Consider the following 21,384-nt stretch of genomic DNA (forward strand, 5'->3'; position numbering starts at 1 on the left):
AGGAGGAAGGCTCTGAATGCTTTCTGCCCTTCAAGCTGGATGCTCAGCAGGCCCACCCCAAATCCAGCTAAGCACACCTCTTTAAACCCCTCCAATAGTCCACCTGCCATTCCAAGCTCTGATTACCTCTGCAGCCTCCCTAAGGCTCTAAAGCATTTTTGTGAGATTACCACTTGAGGTCACACATCCTACTGTCTTGTTTTGTGACTGCTTATTTATGCGCCTTCTCTCCCTGGAGAAATTAGAAGCTGAGAGCCCAGAAGTAAACGCTGTGTTCTGCGTGCAGCAGGTGCTCAGTGCAAATTTGTAGAGCGCGTTCTGAATGAAATTGCTTTACTTGTAACCCTGGCCCCAGTTCTGGCCTAGAGATCCTAGGAGTCCAAAGAATGTAGAGAAAGAATTATGTGGAATTACGTGGAGCCAGCTGACAGCTGTGCTATTTGTCTGCTCATTTCTGAAGTCTCCATTGAGCATGCTGTCTCATGGAAGCCAGAAATACCTGCATGTCAGAGAGTCAAATGCGTGATTCTGAGGTTCTGTCAGATAATATTTAAACCCCAAAGGCGGCATAAGACATAATCCCTACTCTGAAAAAAAAATGCATATTTTAAGGGATGGATTCACAAACTTTGCAAGAAAAATACACAAAGGGAGATCACTGTTAAAATGAAGGAGGCAAAATTGATGTGATTGTAATTGATATGAAATGCTGATTGGAATATTCATTCTCCCTAAAATCTCTGCTGCATCTCAGAGGCGGCACACAGATTTGACGAATGGACAGCCATTCAAATCCCAGGTGAGAGGAGGAGGAACGGCTCCTGGCCCCAACTCATCATTCTCTTTGCGTCCCCCTTCCTGCAACGGGGTTTCACCCCCTCCGCTCTTTGATATGCTCGAGTGTGTCTGTCTCAACAGGTGGAGACTGTCTTTCTCTTCACTAAGCCTGTGTTGTTAGTCACACACTGACTTCCAGATGTTCAAAGAATTGATGAAGATTTCTCCAGGAGTTGTTGTTTTTTTGCTGCCTTTAGGCCACTGCTTTTTCATACATACACAGTCCCCTCAAATTGTATGGAATCCTGTAGGATTGCTAGCCTTTTAATTTACCACATGAGGACTTTAAAAACTACTGTTTCTATAACCATTATTCCTTAATCCAAAAAGGATAAAGATAATCTTTATCTTGAGTAAATTTATAACATTGTCCTTATTTTTCTAATTTCACTGTAAACCACTGACATATGGGGGCATCATGTCCCCACCATGAGTGTTCCAATGATGAAAACCTCTCCTGAGATGTTGCTAAATGGGTTCTAAAATATTAAAATCTGGCTGACTTTTCTCATGGATTTTAGCATTTTATGTTGTAAAAGTCATAAAAGCTTAAGGATAGAGTATGGGAAAGGGATCAGAAAGTAGTAAAAATCACCAGGGATCAAAGGGTTTCTGGAAATTTTTCATTGGCAGGAACAATGCATAATCGCTAATGCAGATTTTGGTGACCAAATGGGAACTTTGTCCTTTCTTCTCTGCTCCAGATACATGGCCATCATCCATCCCCTCCAGCCCCGGCTGTCGGCCACAGCCACCAAAGGGGTCATCTGTGTCATCTGGGTCCTGGCTCTCCTGCTGGCCTTCCCCCAGGGCTACTACTCCACCACAGAGACCTTTCCCAACAGAGTGGTGTGCATGATCAAATGGCCGGAACATCCCAACAAGGTTTACGAGAAAGTGTAAGTACAGACGACTCCTGGGTGCCTTCTGTGCTCTTTCTTCTCTCTTCTTTCTTTCCACAGTCTTTTGTTGGTTAGGGTTTAATGTGTATCTGGAAGCGTTCCTCACAACCGCTCTGGTATCAGGTTGATGTGTCCATAGTTATCAGGGGACGATTATGTCCCAAATATAATTTTGGGCTTTGAATGAAAATTTTAAAACCTTAAGACCTGGATCCTGTTATAGCACTCTATTTGGGGGCTCTTCCGTATCCCTCCTGCCTTTTACCAGCCACTTTGCCCTGCCAGTGTCTGCAATTTTCTGCTTAGTAACTTTTTCCTAAGCTACAGAATGCCACTGGGTCCTCTTGCACAGTATCTCGGAGGGTGGGTGTGTTACCCCCACTCCCAGCAGCTCTCAACAACCACTGATGGGAGATGGCGTAGGAACACCCCAACTTCCTCACCCCTTAGGGGTGCTGTCTCTGAGGTGTGTGTTTTGCACTGTGCCCAGGGTTTCCTTTTGGTATTAAGTTTCGCTCACTCTGGTGGCAGCTGGCTTGATGACACACACTTTGGTGGCCACTTTCCCTTCCCTGTGCCACTGCCCCACTCCCTACTGGTGTTCCTTTCTCCTCTCAAATAAGTCACTAGCACTTGAATCTTTATCTCGGGATCTGCCTCTGGGAAAAAAACAAACCAAAACAGCTACCTTCCAGGATTTTACAGTTGGAAAAATGAGACGTACACATAAAAAATGCATGGGAAGGCAAAGCCAGCACACTGAGACCTTATAAATTACAAGTCTCCTACAGGGCAGGCCTGCTTATCTTCCAGGGGCCTGACTGATCACATTTAGGGTTTTTCAAAGCTATCCCAGCGATTTTCTCCAAGACTTCTTATCCTAAAGGCAACAATGAAATGGCTTATTCTTTGTTTTGTTCTGCTCAAGTGAGCAGCAATGTGACATTTATATTACCATCAGTTTTCTGGACTGAGAGCACTTTGATGATGTGGGTCCTTTTGAAAGTCCTCTATAGTTCTCCAGTCTTGGGTTTATTATGAGAATCATAAAAGAACACGTGTTAGAATAAGAAGATCCGGGTTTTAATGACAAGACTGCCAATTAGTAGCTATGTGACGCTGGGCAAAGATCACAGTCTCTTCTTGTTGTTAAAATGGGAGATGATAAAGCACTGCTTCCCATAAACAATTGTTGTGAAGAGCAAACAAGATAAGGTACCCTCACCTTGTAAGCTATTAAAAGCCATGCAAGATGTAAGATATTGTTATTGAAACAGATTCATCAGATAGCAATGTAATCGTTACAGGCCTTTAAACTTATTAAGTGGTAAAATGAGACGCTATACCTGGCAGCCCCCTAGATCCGAGGGTCTGAAAGCCTGTTGCACACAGTTATCCTGCTGCATCCGTTCCATGGAGCGTGGCAATATGGCTTGCCAGAAAGCAATACATAAAGCTCAGACTTCGCCTTCCAGACACAGACTGTGGGATTCAATCAATCAAGCAGTGGGGGGATGAATGCTCAGCCTAGAAGGAGACATTGAAAATTATTCTTTCAAATGAAACTACATGCCTGAGCAGGATCTCAGCGGGAGAAAGAACATAGCTTTACAAGCCGTACAGGACCCATGAACATGTTAAAGCAGGAAGGTTCCCTCAAAAGGGGAAAAAAAAGAAAAGCGCCCTCTGAATTAAAGTTCGTTATAGAAAACGCCCTGACTTCACAGATGGTAGCTTAGTTCTTAATTCTCGTGATCTTTTCAAAGTCTGGTCCCCTTCCCACAACTTTTGTTTCAAAATATTCACAGTTCTTTTATCTTCCAACAAATTCAAAGTTTAGCAGGGAAATAAAGGTTCATTTTCCCACCCATCTCTGGGGTCTTGTCCAAGAAACAGTAGTGTTTAATTTTTGAACGTTTTGCTGTTTTATTAATGCTTTGCTGCTTATCAATAACTAGAAAGCCCCTTTGAGACTCAACACGTGTTGGGTTGTCTGACCTCTTTGCTTTGAGAATTTGGGGAGCTGCTACTGGATGCAAGGTTAGGTTTGCCATCATTGTTAATTTCATGATTCTAACCTAAAAAATAAGTCTGGATTCAGAGCATCTGATGTATAAAATGTTTGTGGATGCAGTAGTAAGGTGAAAGAGTCCATCTTTGCCGTTCACATATGAGCTGTGATGCAAATGTTAAGTGCATACTAAGCTTTACGTAAACCTATTTTCTGTCAGTATCCTTCGTAATGCATTACGATATATTTTTAGGGAATTTAAAATTTACCAACTCTAAACTAAGTACTTAATTATACTCTCTTCTTCTAGAATTGACTGCCATTTCCACAGTACATAATAATCCTAAATTTGAAATCAGAAGGAAGCTATTTTGAGGCAGTGTAATAATTAGGATAAGAACATGAACTGTGGAGTTAGATGCGGGATCATCTCCAGCCACATCACTGTCTAGTTGAGTCATAATGGGTAAGTTATTTAAGCCTCGAAGCCTAATGTACATTCCACATAAGGATATTAAGAGAAGTCAATAAGGTACGTGCTTAACCCAGTGTCATGTACATGGTAAGAGTCTGGTGTATGTTAACTACTGTCCTTAGCATCATTCATTGATCTGGGTACACAGACAGATGACTGGCAGCAGATTGTGTGGAAGGCAGATGCTTAGGCGCAATTTGTCTGATGACTAATTTGTGCCAGCTAATTACCTAAAAAGATTTTGTGAAAAATCTTAGATTGCTGGGTTTGCCTTCTGGCTGCAAGGTGAACCTCCAATCCTGGTCATTCATCATTCAGACTCGTTATTAATACATGGATTAAATTAAGCACTGTTAAGAAAAGACAATCCAATAAAAAAAAATAGGCAGAAATTTTGAACATGCAGCTCACAAAAGGAAATATCCAAATGACCAATTAATATATGAGGAGACACACAACTTCATTCGTCAGTGAAATGCAAATTAAAACTATAATGAGACTTTATTGCACACTCATTAGACTAGCAAATGTTACCAAGTCTGACTAAATTAAGTATTTAGAACTTTTGGCAAAGATGTGGAACAATAATGTCCTTTGTAGACTTCTAGAAGAAGTATACATTGATAAAATCACGTTGGAAAATATTTGTAGTATCTAGAAAAGAAGAAGGTATTCCTATCCTGTAATCTTGCAATTTCACTCAGGTATAATTACCCTAGAAAATCTCATGCGTGTACATACCCAAATGCATCCAAGATAATGTTCATATCACCATTGTTCCTAATGCCCCAAACCGAGAGGGAATAAGGTGTGATCAAGATTACTCACTTCTCGGCCTTTTGGCTAAGATGAAGTGAAGAAGGGACACTTAGAGATGCTTCTGAGGGGATGGCATTATTCTATTTCTTGAGGACAGTGGTAGTAGCATATAAGAGTTTCCTTAAAAATTACTCATAATCCCAGGTAATTGATTTATACCTTTTCTGGAATGTATGTTTCTTTTTTTAACTCAAAATTAAACAGCATTTAAAGGTTTTTGCTGTAACAAGTGCTCAAGAAACTGCTTTCCTTGGGATAACCCCCAAAGTTTCTCCATAAGAAATTATCTTCTGAGGTGAGGGGCTTTGCCGGGATGACATATTCATAAGTACTCAGCTCTGAATAGGCCCAAGTGTGGACGGGCCCCACTTCCTTCTTATGTTTACTTGACTCTTTATTTCGCCTTGCTCACTCCTATGCTTCAGCCCCCCTGGAATATTCACAGCTGATCTAAGGGGATCTAGGACAAATGCTTGTCCCTGGAGAAACGTGACGAATGTTAACCAGAGAACAGGGCCCATGCAGTCCCCACAGCCCTCTCCCTTTGCTGGTCTACTTGTAAGCATGATTTCCGGGCTACAGAAGGCTGCAGATACACTTGGTTCATCCTCCTGGAAAGTCATTTAAAACTTTATTTTTCATTTAAAAATATGAAAATATTATGGAGTATGGTGAAAATTCCTATAATTTCCTTAATCACCTATATTACTGCCATTTACAAAAGGCTCTAACATTTGAATGGATATCCTTCTAGTCTCTGATTCCATCTCTGGGGAAATATTGTTTTTAGTTTCTTTTGCAGTGACATATATATATATATTTATAAGTCAACACAAACGTAGATTGTTTCCCCTTTTGGAACACAAAACATAGCTTTTTATGCACACTGTTCAGTACCCTGTTTTTTTAAACTTAATATGTCTTGGAGATCTTTTCATATCAATTCATAAAGAGCCTCTCTACTCTTCTTTTCAGCTACACAGTATTCCATATTGTGAATGTACCATGTTATTTAACCAGTCTCTCTTGATGGACTTTGGATTGTCTCCAGACTTTTGCAATTAGAGAGCCGCCATAAATAACCTGTACATAATCATGCAAGGCTATCTGTAGCATAAAAATCCCAAAAGTGGAATTGCTGAGTCAAAGAGATATGCCATTTTAATTGTGATATTTGCCATCCGTGTGGGATTGTACTGACTTGCATTCCCACCAGCAATGTTTCAGAGTCTCTGGTTCTCCACAGCCTCACCAAAAGAGTATATTGTCAAGTTTTGAGCTTATTGCCCATCTGATGGGGAAAAAATGATGTCTCATTATAATTAAAATGTGCATTTCTCTTCCTAGGATGGGGTTGGACATCTTGTCATAATTTAAGAGCCATTTGTATGTACATCTTATAATCTGCTTATTTCATTTACCACATCATAAACAGTTTCCTGTGTCATTAAACGTGTTTCTACAACTTGATGTGACTATATATGCACATATACATAAATATATGTATGATAACTTTATTGACTAATCCCCTCCTTTGAAAACTGATTACTTCAGTGCTCTCTCTTAACCTACTAGTAAGATGAAACAGCAAACTTCAAAGTGAGCTGCCTCAAGCTGCAACCCTAGATTCCTGCAGGGACCAGATCAATGTCCTCTGCCACCCCCTGTTTATGTTTACAATCTGCACTTATAGCAAATTATGCTAACATTATAACATTCATCAAAGCTGGGACTTGGGCTTGTTATTAACACGATATTTTCACAATTTGTAATGGTCCTGTCACAATTAGAAAGCTGGTAGCTGAGCCATGCCTGCTCTAAGCAAAACTGTGCCACCACTCAGGAAGTCCTATAAAGGTGGAATTGATGGGCTGGGGAGGAAGAAAGAGTTCATGGGAGACCAAAAGTGACTCTTCCTGGTGAAGAAAAAAGCAGTGAAAGGAAGATGAAAGTATAAAGAAGAAACATTTGATTTTGCAAGAATGCATTGACCACCCTGTTCTAGTAAACCCAGGAGCAGTGTGCAGTAGCTTCCAAAGTTACTTGGAGCCAAGCCCATTCTTGAGGAGGCTCTACAGGCTGTCAAGTTGCAGTGGTTCTGGAAGGTTCTAGGGCAACACCCCTGAGAACAAGGAAAATAAACAAGCCAACACCAGGCCCAAGAAAAAGTCTGTAATGAGGATGAAAAATGAGAAATCATCCAGAAGAATGAGATTTAGGCTGGCTGGGGAATTTCAGCTTCCCTGAATCATTTGTTAATATTGGTCATATGTCATTTTTTGTTAATTAAACTTGTATATATATAACTTTGCAGTAGCGTTTTAGCAAGAAGTAAGACAAGACTGTTCTGAATTCCAAATATTACCATTAGCATTGGGAAAGGAGGTTATGCCAGAAAGCAGCATCATTCGTGACTCTAATTGCCTGGAGAATTTTATGGAAGAGTACATGAATGTGGCTATATTAACTCTAATATAATTCTCTGGAAGTACTAGTTATAACAGAGACTATAAAAATATGCCATTGTCATGATTTACAACATTTGTAATGTTATGACTCATTATCAGATATTAGCTGAAAATTTTGTATTTATACATATTCTTTACTTTCATTAATAATAATGAAAATTGAAAATCAACTAATTGACAGAGAGTAAGAGGGAAAAAGAGAATATTAGAAAATGTCCCTGCGGCGTTACTTCTTATATTTTCCACCTTCTTGATTATTTTGCAAATAAAACAAAGAAGTGTGGACCCTTTGCCGAGCTGCTCCAGGCCTTGGCCAAAGGGGTGTCAGCACACTTGTGTTTCCAGGACTGATTGTTTATGCTGGCTGTTGTGATTAATCTCCTCCCCTGTCACCTGCTACATTTATAGATAGAGCCCAGGGCACTTAGTATTGTCACTGCTGTTGATGAAAAGCAGTTAAATCAAGAATGAAAATTGAGGGCCGGCCCAGTGGCGCAGCGGTTAAGTTCACGTGTTCTGCTTTGGCGGCCCAGGGTTCACCGGTTCGGATCCCGGGTGTGGACATGGCACCGCTTGGCAAGCCATGCTGTGGAGGCATCCCACATACAAAGTAGAGGAAGATGGGCACAGATGTTAACTCAAGGCCAGTCTTCCTCAGCAAAAAAGAGGAGGATTGGCAGCAGATGTTAGCTCAAGGCTAATCTTCCCCCCAAAAAACAAAGAAAGAATGAAAAGTGCATTGACAGTTCAGGGAAAGATGGTAGCATAAAAACAAGGCCCTTACTCCTAGGAAGAAATTAGAACGAACAAAGTAAAAAAAAGATGACAGAGAAAGAAAAACCTACATTAATGCAGAAACTAGGAAAGTTGCCATACAAATGGCAGAAATTTCATTATGTTTCTGGTAGATATTGTGCAGAAGGAGCCAAATATGAGACAGCCATCAAGGGCTGTCATGGACAATATATACTAGCAACCACTAATTGGGAGGTGAAAATGTAAGCCTGAGAAAGATGGGACCACCCGATTTAGGATCCCTGCGGGCTGCCTCGATCAATTTCCAGAGGCAGCTGCCCTTAGACTGAGAAAGTGCGAACAGGCCGGATAGCATAATTGACAGTAAGATAAAATGGGTGATTTTCTACAAAACTGTAAATAATCAAAATGACGCAGTCTCAGAAGGGAGAAATGAAAATACTGTTCAAGAATTACATTTATAAAGGCACTGCAGTCAAAATTTGTGCAGAGATATTCTTTGAAATACCCGATAAAGCTCTTCAAGAGTTCAGAACCATATGAAGAACTTGCAAATTTATCATACACGTTTAGTATGACCTAAATGTAAAAAGCTGACAAAGAGAGCTCCAAAACAAACCTTCAGGCCAATTCCATTTACAAAAATAGACGCAAACATTCTGATTAAAAGATTCACCAAAAAAATTCAGAATTATTTTTAAATAGTGAAGCTTCGTTTTTGAGAGTCAATTTTTCTGGCAAATAGGCTTAGTGAGTTATCAGAAAATCTGTTATTATATTTCATCAAATTGATTGGTAGAAGGGAATCATCATATATATGTCTCAATAAATGTCAAAAATAAATTTGTTAAAACGAAATATCAAAGAAAAAAGTAGCTTATATCAGCAATAATCCTTGAGAAAACAAAATAGATGACAGATCTCCTTTACAAAAGAAACAAAATAAAAACACTCAGAATAATTAAGAAATAGTCAGAAATTATATAAAGAAAATGAAAAACATCATGCTATTTTAGACTTTATTGAATGGCATAAGAGAATATTTGAGAAATACATTTTACATGATTCAGGGGCTGGCACTGTGGCCAAGTCGTTAAGTTCACGTGTTCTACTTTGGTGGCCCAGGGTTCGCTGGTTCAGGTGTTGGGCCCAGACCTACACACTGCTCATCAAGCCATGCTGTGGTGGCATCCCACATAGAAGAATTAGAATGACTTACAACTAGGGTATATGACTATGTACTGGGGCTTTGGGAAGAAAGAAAAGGAGGAACGTTGGCAACTGATGTTAGGTCAGGGCCAATATTGCTCACACACACACAAAAAGTTTGAATATGTATTCTTATTATCTCCTTGCTTAACAGGAACTGTAATGTATGATACACACCATTCTTGCTTTTTCCATTAACATTTTCTCTCAGATATCCTTTCCCACCAGTATAGAGCAAGCATTCTCATTTTTTCTTTCCAACTGCATAGTATGCCTTTGCATGGATAAAACACAGTTTATTTATCTGGGATGATATGGATGTATATTTGAACTGCTCTTAGTGTTTAGCTATTTCAAATTATATTGCAATGAATAGTCTCCACTCTGATAAGTTTTGCAGTAAAGAAACTTAACGCTTTTGCTTAAACCTTGTGTTTCCCAAGCATATTTGATCATAGAATCCTTCTTTTGATTAACCCCTGTTAGCATTCCCACAGAAATATTATCCATAAAACATATTCTGGAGAAACCGGGCTAACCATAAAGCTGTATTTCTTTCTCACAACTTGAAACCAATATAAATTCCAAATAAGCTGAGATGAACAAGAGGCTTTTGAAGCATAACGCTCAAGGCAAAACCAAAATGAAAGCGATTGCTGGTTTGAATAGAGACGCAGATCTAGATACAGGTATAGACGTGTTAAATTCTGTATATCAGGACACTCCAGGAGGAAGTTCAACAAATGACAAATTGGGGGGGAAAATGTAAGGTATGAGACAAATCATTAATATAACTAACATAAAAGAGCTTTAACTAATCAATAATAAGGCAAGGGTCAAAAACCTAACAGCTCGTGAAAGAGTATGAAAAACTGTATTGTAATAATGGATACAATTTTCTCTTTATTTGACTGGCTCAGATTAAACTTAATGAAAATGCTACGTATCAACAAGGTTCTCGGGAAGGTGGGTGCTGTCTGTACGCTTGATTTGGATCAGCAATTATATTCTTAGGAAGTCATTAGAGCAAGAATGTATATGCAAGATATTGATAGCAGCATGGTCTATGAGGGTGTAAAATGAGAAACAAGTGCTCATTCATAGCAGACTGATTAAAGCAATGTGGATCATCCACACAAAGAGAAACTATGCAGTCACTAAAAATAACATTCGACAAGCATGATCATTAACATGAAAATATATTCATAATATTGCGATCAGTAAAAAAAACAGACTTCAAAGTAATATGTATAGTATAACACCACTTGTGTGTTTTATAAAGTGTGTACATGTACTTCCAGGTTATAGGGGAAAAGTCTGGAAAGCTATATAGCAAAGTTTAATGCTCAATATTATCTTGGAAATGGGATTACAGGTCACTTAAAATTTTTATTTTTGCTTATCTGCAATTTAAGTTTCTTCAAAATGAATATAAATTATTACCTACATGGCATTTTTTAATTCGGCAATGTGAAATTTTCAAGGCATCCCACCACTAGAATAAAAATATTAACGCTTGAAAAAAATCACTAGGGAATAAAGAGACGAAACAAAAATGAATATTTCAGCAGAAAAATAGTTTGGCTATTTGTAGAGTTATTAGACCACAATCGTTTTCGCTCTAAATTCTTTAGACATTGCTCCTTTGTCTTCTGGCATTTAGTTTTGTGAAGAAATCTGATGCCATCTGATCTTTTCCAGTTTAGATAATTTGTGATTTCTGCCTGCCTGCATTTAAGATTTTTCTTTATTCTTTATATAAAAACACAACAGAATATACGTATTTTGAGATTTGTATTGTATTTTTCCATCATCGCTGAGACCTTCCAATCTAAACTTAGATTTCTAGTTCAGGGAAATTTTCTTTAAAAAAAATTTTTTTTCTTTAGGACCGGTCTGGTAGCTTAGTGGTTAAGTTCACGTGCCCCACTTGGGTGGCCCAGGGTTCACCAATTCGGATCCCGGGTGTGGACCTATGCACTGCTTGTCTAGCCATGCTGTGGTAGGTGTCCCACATATAAAGCAGAGGAAGATGGGCATGGGTGTTAGCCCGGGGCCAGTCTTCCTCAGCAAAAAAGGAGGAGGATTGACAGCAGATGTTAGCTCAGGGCTAATCTTCCTCAAAAAAAAATTTTTTTTAATTGCCTGCCCTCAGTTCTGCTGTCCTTTGCAGAGTTAATGCTATGCATAACTTGTCTCCCTCAAGTCTACTCACCATGTCCCTTACTATTTTACTAATCTTGGTCATTTCTTTCATCTTTTGGCTGGCTTCTGGGTGAATTCTCAAGCGTTTCTTATGAAATTGCAGGATCAACAGATGATCTTCTCTTCACTACTTCCGTTTCATTTTAAATTCTGCAATCATGTTTTCCTTTGAAAGTATTGTTTCCTGCCCTTTTCATAGATGCAACAGCCTCTCAAATATTGTTTTAAAAACAATTAGGGGATTACCTGGAATTTCCTTGTTTCTTGAAGTAAGATCTTTCACAAAGAGACATTTAATTCTTACCCAGATTGGTTTCCGTTGTTGGATCTGCCAAATCGTTTTCTTTTTGCTCACCCTTATAAAGTGTAGCCCAGTGTGGGGAGTGAAGATGGATTCAGAGTTGTAGGGGGTCCCTCCTCAAATCTTTCAACTGCAGAGGAAAGGAAAAGAAGTAAGCATGGGCTTGCTGTGCTTTTCCTCTTCCCAGCTGCTTCCCCCCGAGCTGTAGGGAGAAATCCCAGAGACATTCAGAGGCCTGACCCTCTTCTCCAGTCATTAGAGTTTCTGCCCTCAGCTGTTCATGCCAATGGGAGGCTGGGCACTGGCCCCTGAGCTGGCAGTTTCTTACCCTGATGCCTGCTGAACATTCCAAAGCTGGAAGCAAGTTCTCGGTCTAGCCTCGAGCATTCCCTGGAGCCCTTCCTCAGCTCTACCCCGCAGCCTTCTGCGCTGGGGCACTCCCTTACATTTGTTTTCCCAAGTGGATTGTTCTTTCTGCATCTGGCTAGACTCTCCTTCAGTCAGATCTGAGCTGCTCGGTAACCTGAAGGAATTCACTCTGGCTGATAGATGGCACCTTGTACTCTTTTCTAGAGCTGAAATTCATTTTTACATTTCTTCAACAATTTCAGGGACTATTCCAGAAGGAGAAGGAATTAACTATATTGGGCCTCAACTAGAGTATTACATCCAGATTTTGAAGTGATTCTTTTTATATTTTCCAACAGTAACATAGCCAAATAATTTGTTTTTATGAGCTTATCTTTTATCTAGCCACTGTATTGATTCTAATAGTGTTTAGGCTGATTTTTTTCTTGGAATACAATCATATCTGTAAATAATAATGTTTGTCTCCATCTTTCGAGTTGTTATACCTCTTATTTCAGCTTCATGTTGTATTATAATGATCAAAACTTTCACAGCATTAAATAATAATGATTTTGATTTTCTTGCTTTTCTGGGAATGCCTCCAAAACTTTACCATTAAGTGGGTTTGTGGTTATTGGTTTCACAATTAAGATGAATATTGGAAACTTTGTTGAGAAGGTTGTTTCTCAATAATCATACGTTTTGTTATTTTAAGAAGCATCCGTCTATTCCTAGCTCGATAAAGAGTTTTACCAAAATATATCAGCATCTGTTGAGAAAAGCATTTTTTAGGGTACCCTATGGATGCAAATCATTGTAGTTCTATCCCTGAGACTCCTGGATAAATCTTACTTGGTTGTGAAATATTATGCTCTTATTATACTGACTAGTTATGTTAAATAAGATTTTTATATCAGCATGCAAAAGTAATATTTATCTTTTTTTGTGCTGTCTTTGTCAGGTTTGGGTATCAAGGTGAGGGATGCTTTTGAAAACCATACTGGTTTTTGGAAATAGCATTGGAATTAGCAAAGGAACTCATCCATAAAACCAGCTGGCCCTAGAGCCATTTATGGGAAGAACTCTGTATTTTTAATTCTATCACTGCTACTTTTAGTGTTTCTGCTTTTCCAATTTGTTAATTTATACTTTTAAGAAAAAAATCTATTTGATAGTGACTTTTAATTTAATAATATACAACTATATACCATCTTTCAATTTTTTTTTAAATTTCTGCTTTCTCTGTTTTTATTCCAAAATACTTTCCAAAAAGATTATCCATTCTGCTTTTTGTTCATTAACTTTTGCTCTTATTTTTTTATTGGGAAGTTTCGTGTGTACAACATTTTAATTCAGCTTCTGTATACACTACAATGTGCTCACCACAAATATCTAGGTTCCATCCATCACCGTACAATTGACCTCCTTTACCTGTTTTGCCCTCCCCTCACCCTTTTTCCCCTCTAGTAACCACCAATCTGTTCTCTGTATCTATGTGTTTGTTTTTGTTTTGTTTTATTTGTTTGTTTGGTTTGGTTTTTTTATATTCCACAGACGAGTGAAATCATATGTTATCTTTCTCCATCTGACTTATTTCACTTAGCATAATGCCTCAAGGTTCACCTATGTTGTTGAAAATGGCAAAATTTTGTCTTTTTATGGTTGAGTAGTAGTATTCCATTGTGTATATATATATCACATCTTTTTTATCAATTCATCCATCAGTGGGCACTTAGATTATAACCATATCTTGGCTATTGTAAATAATGCTCCAGTGAACATAGGGTGCATATATCTTTTTGCATTAGCGTTTTTGTATTCTTCAGATAAATATTTGAAAGTGGAATAGCTGGATGATGTTGTAGTTCTATTCTTAATTTTCTGATGAATTTCCATAGTGGCTGCACCAATTTAACATTCCCACCAACAATGTATGAAGATTCTCTTTTCTCCACGTCCTCTCCAACACTTTGTTATTTCTTGTTTTTTTTTTTATAATAGCCATTCTAACAGACATAAGGTAAAATCTCATCGAGGTTTTGATTTGCATTTCCCTAATAGGTGGTGTTCCCTAATCGTTAGTGATGTTGAACATCTTTTCATGTGCCTGCTGGCCATTTGTGCATCTTCTTTGGAAAAATGTCTATTTGGATCCTCTGCTCATTTTTAAATCAGGTTGTTTGTTTTTTTGTTGTTGAGTCGTATGTGTTCTTTATATATTTTGGATATTAACCCTTTATCATATATGGTTTGCCAATATCTTCTCCCATTTGGTAGGTAGTCTTTTCATTTTGTTGATAGTTTCCTTTGCTGTGCAGAAAGCTTTTTAGTTTGATGTAGTCCCATTTGTTTACTTTTCCTTTTTTTTCTCTTGCCTGAGGAGACAGGTCCAAAAAGATAGTGCTAAGACTGATGTCAAGGAGTGTACTGCCTATGTTTTCTTCTAAAAGTTTTATGGTTTCAGGTCTTACATTCAAGTCTTTAATCAATTTTGAGTTGACTTTTGTGTATGGTGTAAGATAATGGTCTACTTTCATTCTTTTGCATGTGGCTGTCCAGTTTTCACACCATTTACTGAAGAGACTTTCCTTTCTCTATTACATGTTCTTGGCTCTTTTGTTGTAAATTAGTTGTCCCTATATGTGTGGGTTTATTTCTGGGCTCTCAATGCTATGCCATGAATAGGTGTGTCTGTTTTTTTGCCAATTCCATGGTGTTTTGATTACTATAGCTTTGTAGTGTAATTTGAAATCAGGGAGTGTGATTTCTCCAGCTTTGTTCTTTATTCTCAGAATTGCTTTGACTATTCAGGGTCTTTTTAAGTGGTTCTGTACAAATTTTAGGACTTTATGTTTTATTCTGTGAAAAATGTCATTGGAATTTTGATAAAGATTACATTGAATCTGTAGGTTGCTTTTGGTAGTATGGACATTTTAACTAGGTTAATTCTTCCAATCCATGAGCATAGAATATCTTTCCATTTGTTTGTGTCTTCTTCAATTTCTTTCAACAATGTCTTATAGTTTTCACAGTACAGATCTTTCAATTCCTTGGTTAAAATTATTCCTAGGTATTTTATTATTTTTGTTGCAATTGTAAATGGGATTGTTTTCTTAATTTCTCTTTCTGATAGTTCATTGTTAGTGTATAGAAACACAACAGAAACACAATTGTATTTTGATTTTATATCCTGAAACTTTACTATATTTATTTCTAATAGTTTTTGATGGAGTCTTTAGAGTTTTCTATATATAAAATCATGTTGTCCACAAATAGTGACAGTCTTACTTCTTCCTTTCCAATTTGGATGCTTTTTATTTCCTTTTCTTGCCTAATTGCTCTATTTAGGACTTGCAATACTACGTTAAACATAGTGGGCATCCTGGCCTTGTTCCTGATCTTAGAGGGATCGGTTTTAGTTTTTCACCATTGAGAATGATGTTAGCTGTGGGTTTGACATTCATGGCCTTTATTATGTTGAGTTACATTCCTTCTATACTCATTCTATTGAGAATTTTTTATCATAAATGGATGTTGAATCTTGTCAAATGCTTTCTTTGCATCTATTGAGATGATCATATGATTTGTATTCTTCATTTTGTAATGTGGTGTATCATGTTGATTGATTTTTGGATGGTGAACCATCCTTACATCCCTGAATAAATCCTACTTGATCATGATATATGATCCTTTTAATGTATTGTTGCATTTGGTTTACTAATATTTTGTTGAAGATTTTTGCATCTATGTTCATCAGAGATATTGGCCTGTAATTTTCTTTTTTCGTATTGTCTTCATCTTGTTTTAGTATCAACGTTATACTAACCTCATAAAATGTGTTAGGAGGCATTCTCTCATCTTTGATTTTTTGGAAGAGTTTGAGAAGAATAGGTATAAAATATTTCTTGAAACTTTGGTAGAGTTCACCAGTGAAGCCATCTGGTCCTGGACTTTTGTTTTTTGGGAAGTTTTTGATTATTTTTTTCAATCTCCTTACTAGTGATCAGTCTATTTAGATTTTCTATTTCTTCATGGTTCAGTCTTGGAAGGTTGTATAATTCTAAAAATTTATTCATTTCTTTTAAGTTGTTCCATTTGTTGGTGTATAGTTGTTCATAGCAGTCTCTTACAATCCTTTATATTTCTGTGGTATCCCATTGTAACTTCTCCTCTTTTCCTTCTCATTTTGCTTGTTTGAGCCTTCCTTTTTTTTTCTTAGTGAGTTTAGCTAAAGGTTTGTCAATTATGTTTATCTTTCAAAGAACCAGCTCTTAGTTTCATTGATCTTTTCTGTTGCCTTTTTAGCCTCTATTTCATTTATTTCTGCTCTGATTTTTATTATTTCCTTCCTTCTACTGACGTTGGGCTTTGTTCTTTTTCTAGTTCCTTTAGGTATAAGGTTAGATTGTTTACTTGAGATTTTTCTTGTTTTATGAGGTAAACCTGTATTGCTATAAACTTCCCTCTTAGTATCACTTTTGCTGCGTCCCATACGTTTTGGTATGTCATATTTTCATTTTCACTTGTCTTCAGGTATTTTTTTATTTCTCCTTTGATTTCTTCATTGACCCAATAGTTGTTCAGCATCGTGTTGTTTAGTCTTCACATATTTGTGATATTTCCAGCTTTATTCTTGTAGTTAATTTCTAGTTTTACACTGTTATGGGTGGGAAAGGTGCTTGATTTGATTTTAATCTTCTTAAATTTGTTGACACTTGTTTGCATCCCAATATATAGTTTATCTTTGAGAAAGTTCCATGTGCTCTTAAGAAGAATGTGTATTCTACTGCTTTTGGATGGAATGTTCTCTATATATCTATTAGGTTCATCTGGTCTAATGTTTCATTTAAAGCCAACGTTTCTTTGTTGACTTTCTGTCTGAATGATCTATCCATTAATGTAAGTGGGGTGTTAAAGTTCTCTACTATTATTATGTCAATTTCTCCCTTTGGGTCTGTTAATAGTTGCTTTATATACATTGGCACTCCTACATTCAGTTCATACAAATTAATAAACGTTCTATCTTCTTGATGGATTGTCCCCTTTGTCATTATATAATGTCTATCTTTGTCTCTTGTTACCTTTTTTGGCTTGAAGTCTATTTTGTCTGATATGAGTATAGTTACACTTACTTTCTTTTAGTTGCTATTTGCTTGGAGTATCATATTCCATCCCTTCACTTTGAGCCTATGTTTGTCTTTATCACTGAGATGAGTCTTCTGGAAGCAACATATAGTTGGGTCTTGTTTTTTAATCCACCCAGACACTCTGTATTTTGCTTAATGAATTCAATCATTTATATTTAGGGTAATTATTGATATATGAGGATTTAATACTGCAATTTTATCTTTTGTTTTCTGGTTGCTCTATATCTCTATTCTTTCTTTCTATTTGTGTTTCTGTTTGCCATTTTAGTTTGATGGCTTTCTGTGATGTGTTTCTCAGTTTCCTCTTTTTTTATATTTCATGTCTCTGGTTTTCTGTTTTGTGGTTACCTTGAGGTTTGTATAAAAGATCTCATAGATGAGATAGTGCTTTTTCTGCTGATATCATCTTATCTTCATTGACCTATACAAGCTCCATCTTTTTCATCTTCCTCTTTTATGTTTTTGTTGTCACAAATTATCCCTTTTTATGTTGTGAGTTTGTTACCAAATTGAAGTAGATATAGTTATTTTTAATGTCTTCCCCCTTTTAAACTTTGTGCTATAATTAAGTGTTTAACAACGTATTCTGATATAGAGTTACAATTTTCTGATTCTGTTTATTTATCACCTTACTTAAAGTTTTGTGTTCTTTTGCCTTTTCATTTTAGGTAGAAGAGCTCATTTCAACATTTCTTGTAAGACAGGTCTCAGATTTTGCTCATCTTGGAAAGCCTTTATTTCTCTTTCATATTAGAAGGATAACTTTGCCAGATAGAGTATTCTTGGCTGACAGTTTTTATTTTTCAATATTTTAAGTAGGTCATTTCATTCTCTCCAGGCCTGTAGAGTTTCTCCTAAGAAATCTGCTGATAGCCTATTGGAGATTCTTTGTAAGTTACTGTCGTTTTTTTTCCCTGACTGCCTTTAAAATTCTTTCTTTACCATTGATTTTTGACAGTTTTACAATAAAGTGTCTCAGAGAAGGTCTTTTTGCACTGAGATAATTAGAGGTTCTATTAGCTTTGTGGAATTTTACATCCAGTTCTTTCCCCAGTTTGGGGAAGTTCTCAGCTATTATTTCTTTAAAAAAGCCCTCTGCTCCCTTCTCCCTCTCCTGTCTTTCTGGGATCCCATTATCCTTATGTTGCCTTTTCTAATGATGTTGGATAGTTCTTGTAGAGTTGCTTCATTTTTTAAAAACCTTAGCTATCTCTCCTCTTCTATCTGAATCTTTTCTAGATTTCTATCCTCGAGCTCACTGATTCTCTCTTCCATATAGTCTGCTCTATTTCCGATGCTTTCTAATACATTCTTCATCTCATTTACTGAGTTCTTCAGCTCCAGAATTTCTGTTTGATTCTTTTGTTAGAGTTTCAATGTCTTTAGTGATGTCTTCCCTTTGTTTATTAATTTCATTCTGAGCTCATTGAATTGCCTTTCTGAATTTTCTTTAGGTGCACCCAGGAGCAGGCAAAGATTTGAGAGATGGAATGCCCCATTTGTCTTTACCCTGACAGGGATGTGGCTTTCAGGGATGAGAGCCTGGAAATCTTTTAGCAGATGAGAGTCAGACTCAGTTCAGGTTCTGTGGTCCCTGAGCTTTGGCAGCTGTTCCCAGAGGTTTCCCTTCTCCTTTCTCATAGGACCGCTGCTCCCTTGGCTTCTTCAACAGTATATCTGGGAGATTTGAAGATGTTTATTAAGGTAAACAAGATCATTTTTTATCAAAAGTCAGAAACAACCTCAGTGTACCATGAGACAGACTGGTTTGCTCATACATTAGAATATTATGCAGCTGCTAAAATGTTTAGGACAAATTTGTAATGATAAGGGGAAATCCTTATGTTACATTTGGTACGAAAAGGAAATAGAACTGTAGAATGACAATGACAACCATATAAAAACTAAACACTAAAAGCAGTCCATGCATAGAATTTCCTTTTTTTAATGGAAATGGAATATATCAAATTATTAAGTCTTTTTTTTTGGATGGTGGAGTGCCTGGTATTTTTTTTCTCTACATTCTGCTCTGTATTTCTTTGGTTTTCAAATTTTCTATGATGTGTATTACTTTGGTAACAGAATATGTGGTGTATTCAGTGGTATGCTGGAGCCAGCCTGCAAGAGCCAATTGTTCACACGTCTTCACAATTCCATGTTCAGTGACATGTTGTAGCTTGAAATTGGCCATGGCAGAAGTATTTACATCACAGAATTCTACCAATTAGGGATTTTTCTGTTCATAGAGCCAGATGTTACCAGCATGTCCCCAGCTGTGCACCACCACCAGGAGCCCCTGATGAAAATTTAGTTGCACCCAGGAGCAGGGAAAGATTTGAGAGATGGAATGCCCCATTTGTGTTTACCCTGATACAGATCCCTAGAGAGGAGAGAAACAACTTATTCACGTCTCAGTTGAGCAATAGGAAGAAACAAAATCTGTCTCTCAGATTTAGAGAGTAAATAATAGCTACCTCCATTCTAGGTTGCCCCCAGGCATAGACAGTGGTCAGCTGCTCATCCTAAGACAGGGATTGAGAAGAGTACCTGAGACAGGCTTAGCCCCCCAACAATCTTGACTCTTTCCCCCTGTGTGATGATCTGTCACTGTCATTGCTTTTCATATATTGGGTTCCATGGTTTTGTGGTTTCTCTTAAAAGATCCAGGTTGTTTCTAATCCCAAATGTGCTGTCTATTAGGTGAGAGGATGTTTAGCTCAAGTCTCCAAATACTCACATGCTTCACGGAACAGAAATAGTTTCATCACCTACAGTAAAAAAAAAAAAAAAAAACAATGAAGCAATGACATTGCTGAGAACCCAGAGTGAGAGAGGATTGAAGAAAAGTTATGGAGTTATTTCATCTAGTTCCGTGGTTATATAACTTTTTTTTTTTAGATACTGTGCATCTCTTCAGAACTGAAGAGTGAAGAACCACCTCTCTTTCTTGCCCACATTCATCACACCCATGAAAAGTTAACTTGCTGTTTAATTGTGGTCAGAAAGCATTTACTTCCATTCTTCTTGCTCCAAATGTGTGGGGAAGTGGAAGTGGAGAAGTTGAGCTATTCTTTCATAAATATATGTGGTAAAGAGAAGACGAGAAAGATGAGGTTGAATCTTATGAGGCAATATGCTAGGTAATGTGTGGGTTTTTTTCCGGGATGCCAGAGACTTAAACATATTATCTGACTAAGTATAGAAATACTGGAACATACAATAAAGATAGAGGTTGATGGATGGAGCAAAATTTTGAAGGAGGTGTGATAGAATGGGGCTGTGAGTTCAAATGGAGGATTTGGTCTTGGAGCAGAGGAGAATGCCATCTTCTTCCAAAACAGCATAGAAGAATGAGAGGATGTACAAAGGTGTGAGAGAGAAGTTGAGACAGCTATATTGGAAGTTTTTGATATTCTCAATAAAATGAAAGACAAGGTCATATACGGAAAGAAGTGTGAAGGTTCTGGAATGTACACCATAGGTAAATGCGAGAGGGAGCAATGAGGCCTCAACTGAAACAGCTTTGCAGCCATGCATGCATGATAATGAGCAAACCACACATAGCTGCAGAGACCTATATAGTTCACAAAGCATCATTCGCACATTTTACTTCTCTTTATTTGCACAGTAGCCCTATACAGTAGGAAGTACCAATTATTGTATCCAATTTTAAATGAAAAAGGTAGCCCAGAGAGATAAAGAAATTTAGCCACGTTCACACAATTAGTAACTTATGGAGCCAGGGCTCAAGTCCAGATCTCTCAAACCCAAACCCGTGCCCTTTGGTGCTACCGAAGTATTTTCAAGCTGGATTCTGAGTTGTGTGGGGAGTTCTGAAGGGCCTCCACTGGCAGGCTGATGTGTGGATAGAACTGAAGGGTCTTGCCTCCTAACACCCTGCTTCAT

General features: G+C 37.5%; 1 protein-coding gene across 1 annotated transcript in view; it reads left to right on the forward strand.

The window, feature by feature from the left end:
* TACR1 (tachykinin receptor 1) overlaps positions 1-21,384 on the forward strand; it is a 155,649-nt gene that overhangs the window by 73,953 nt on the left and 60,312 nt on the right. Inside the window, exon 2 of the mRNA XM_001499680.5 lies at positions 1,542-1,736. Within this exon, the coding sequence (XP_001499730.1) occupies positions 1,542-1,736 (195 nt within the window). The remainder of the gene's footprint in view (positions 1-1,541; positions 1,737-21,384) is intronic.

The sequence above is a fragment of the Equus caballus genome, chromosome 15 (genome assembly GCF_041296265.1).
Source record: "Equus caballus isolate H_3958 breed thoroughbred chromosome 15, TB-T2T, whole genome shotgun sequence".
Classification (NCBI taxonomy): Eukaryota; Metazoa; Chordata; class Mammalia; order Perissodactyla; family Equidae; genus Equus; species Equus caballus.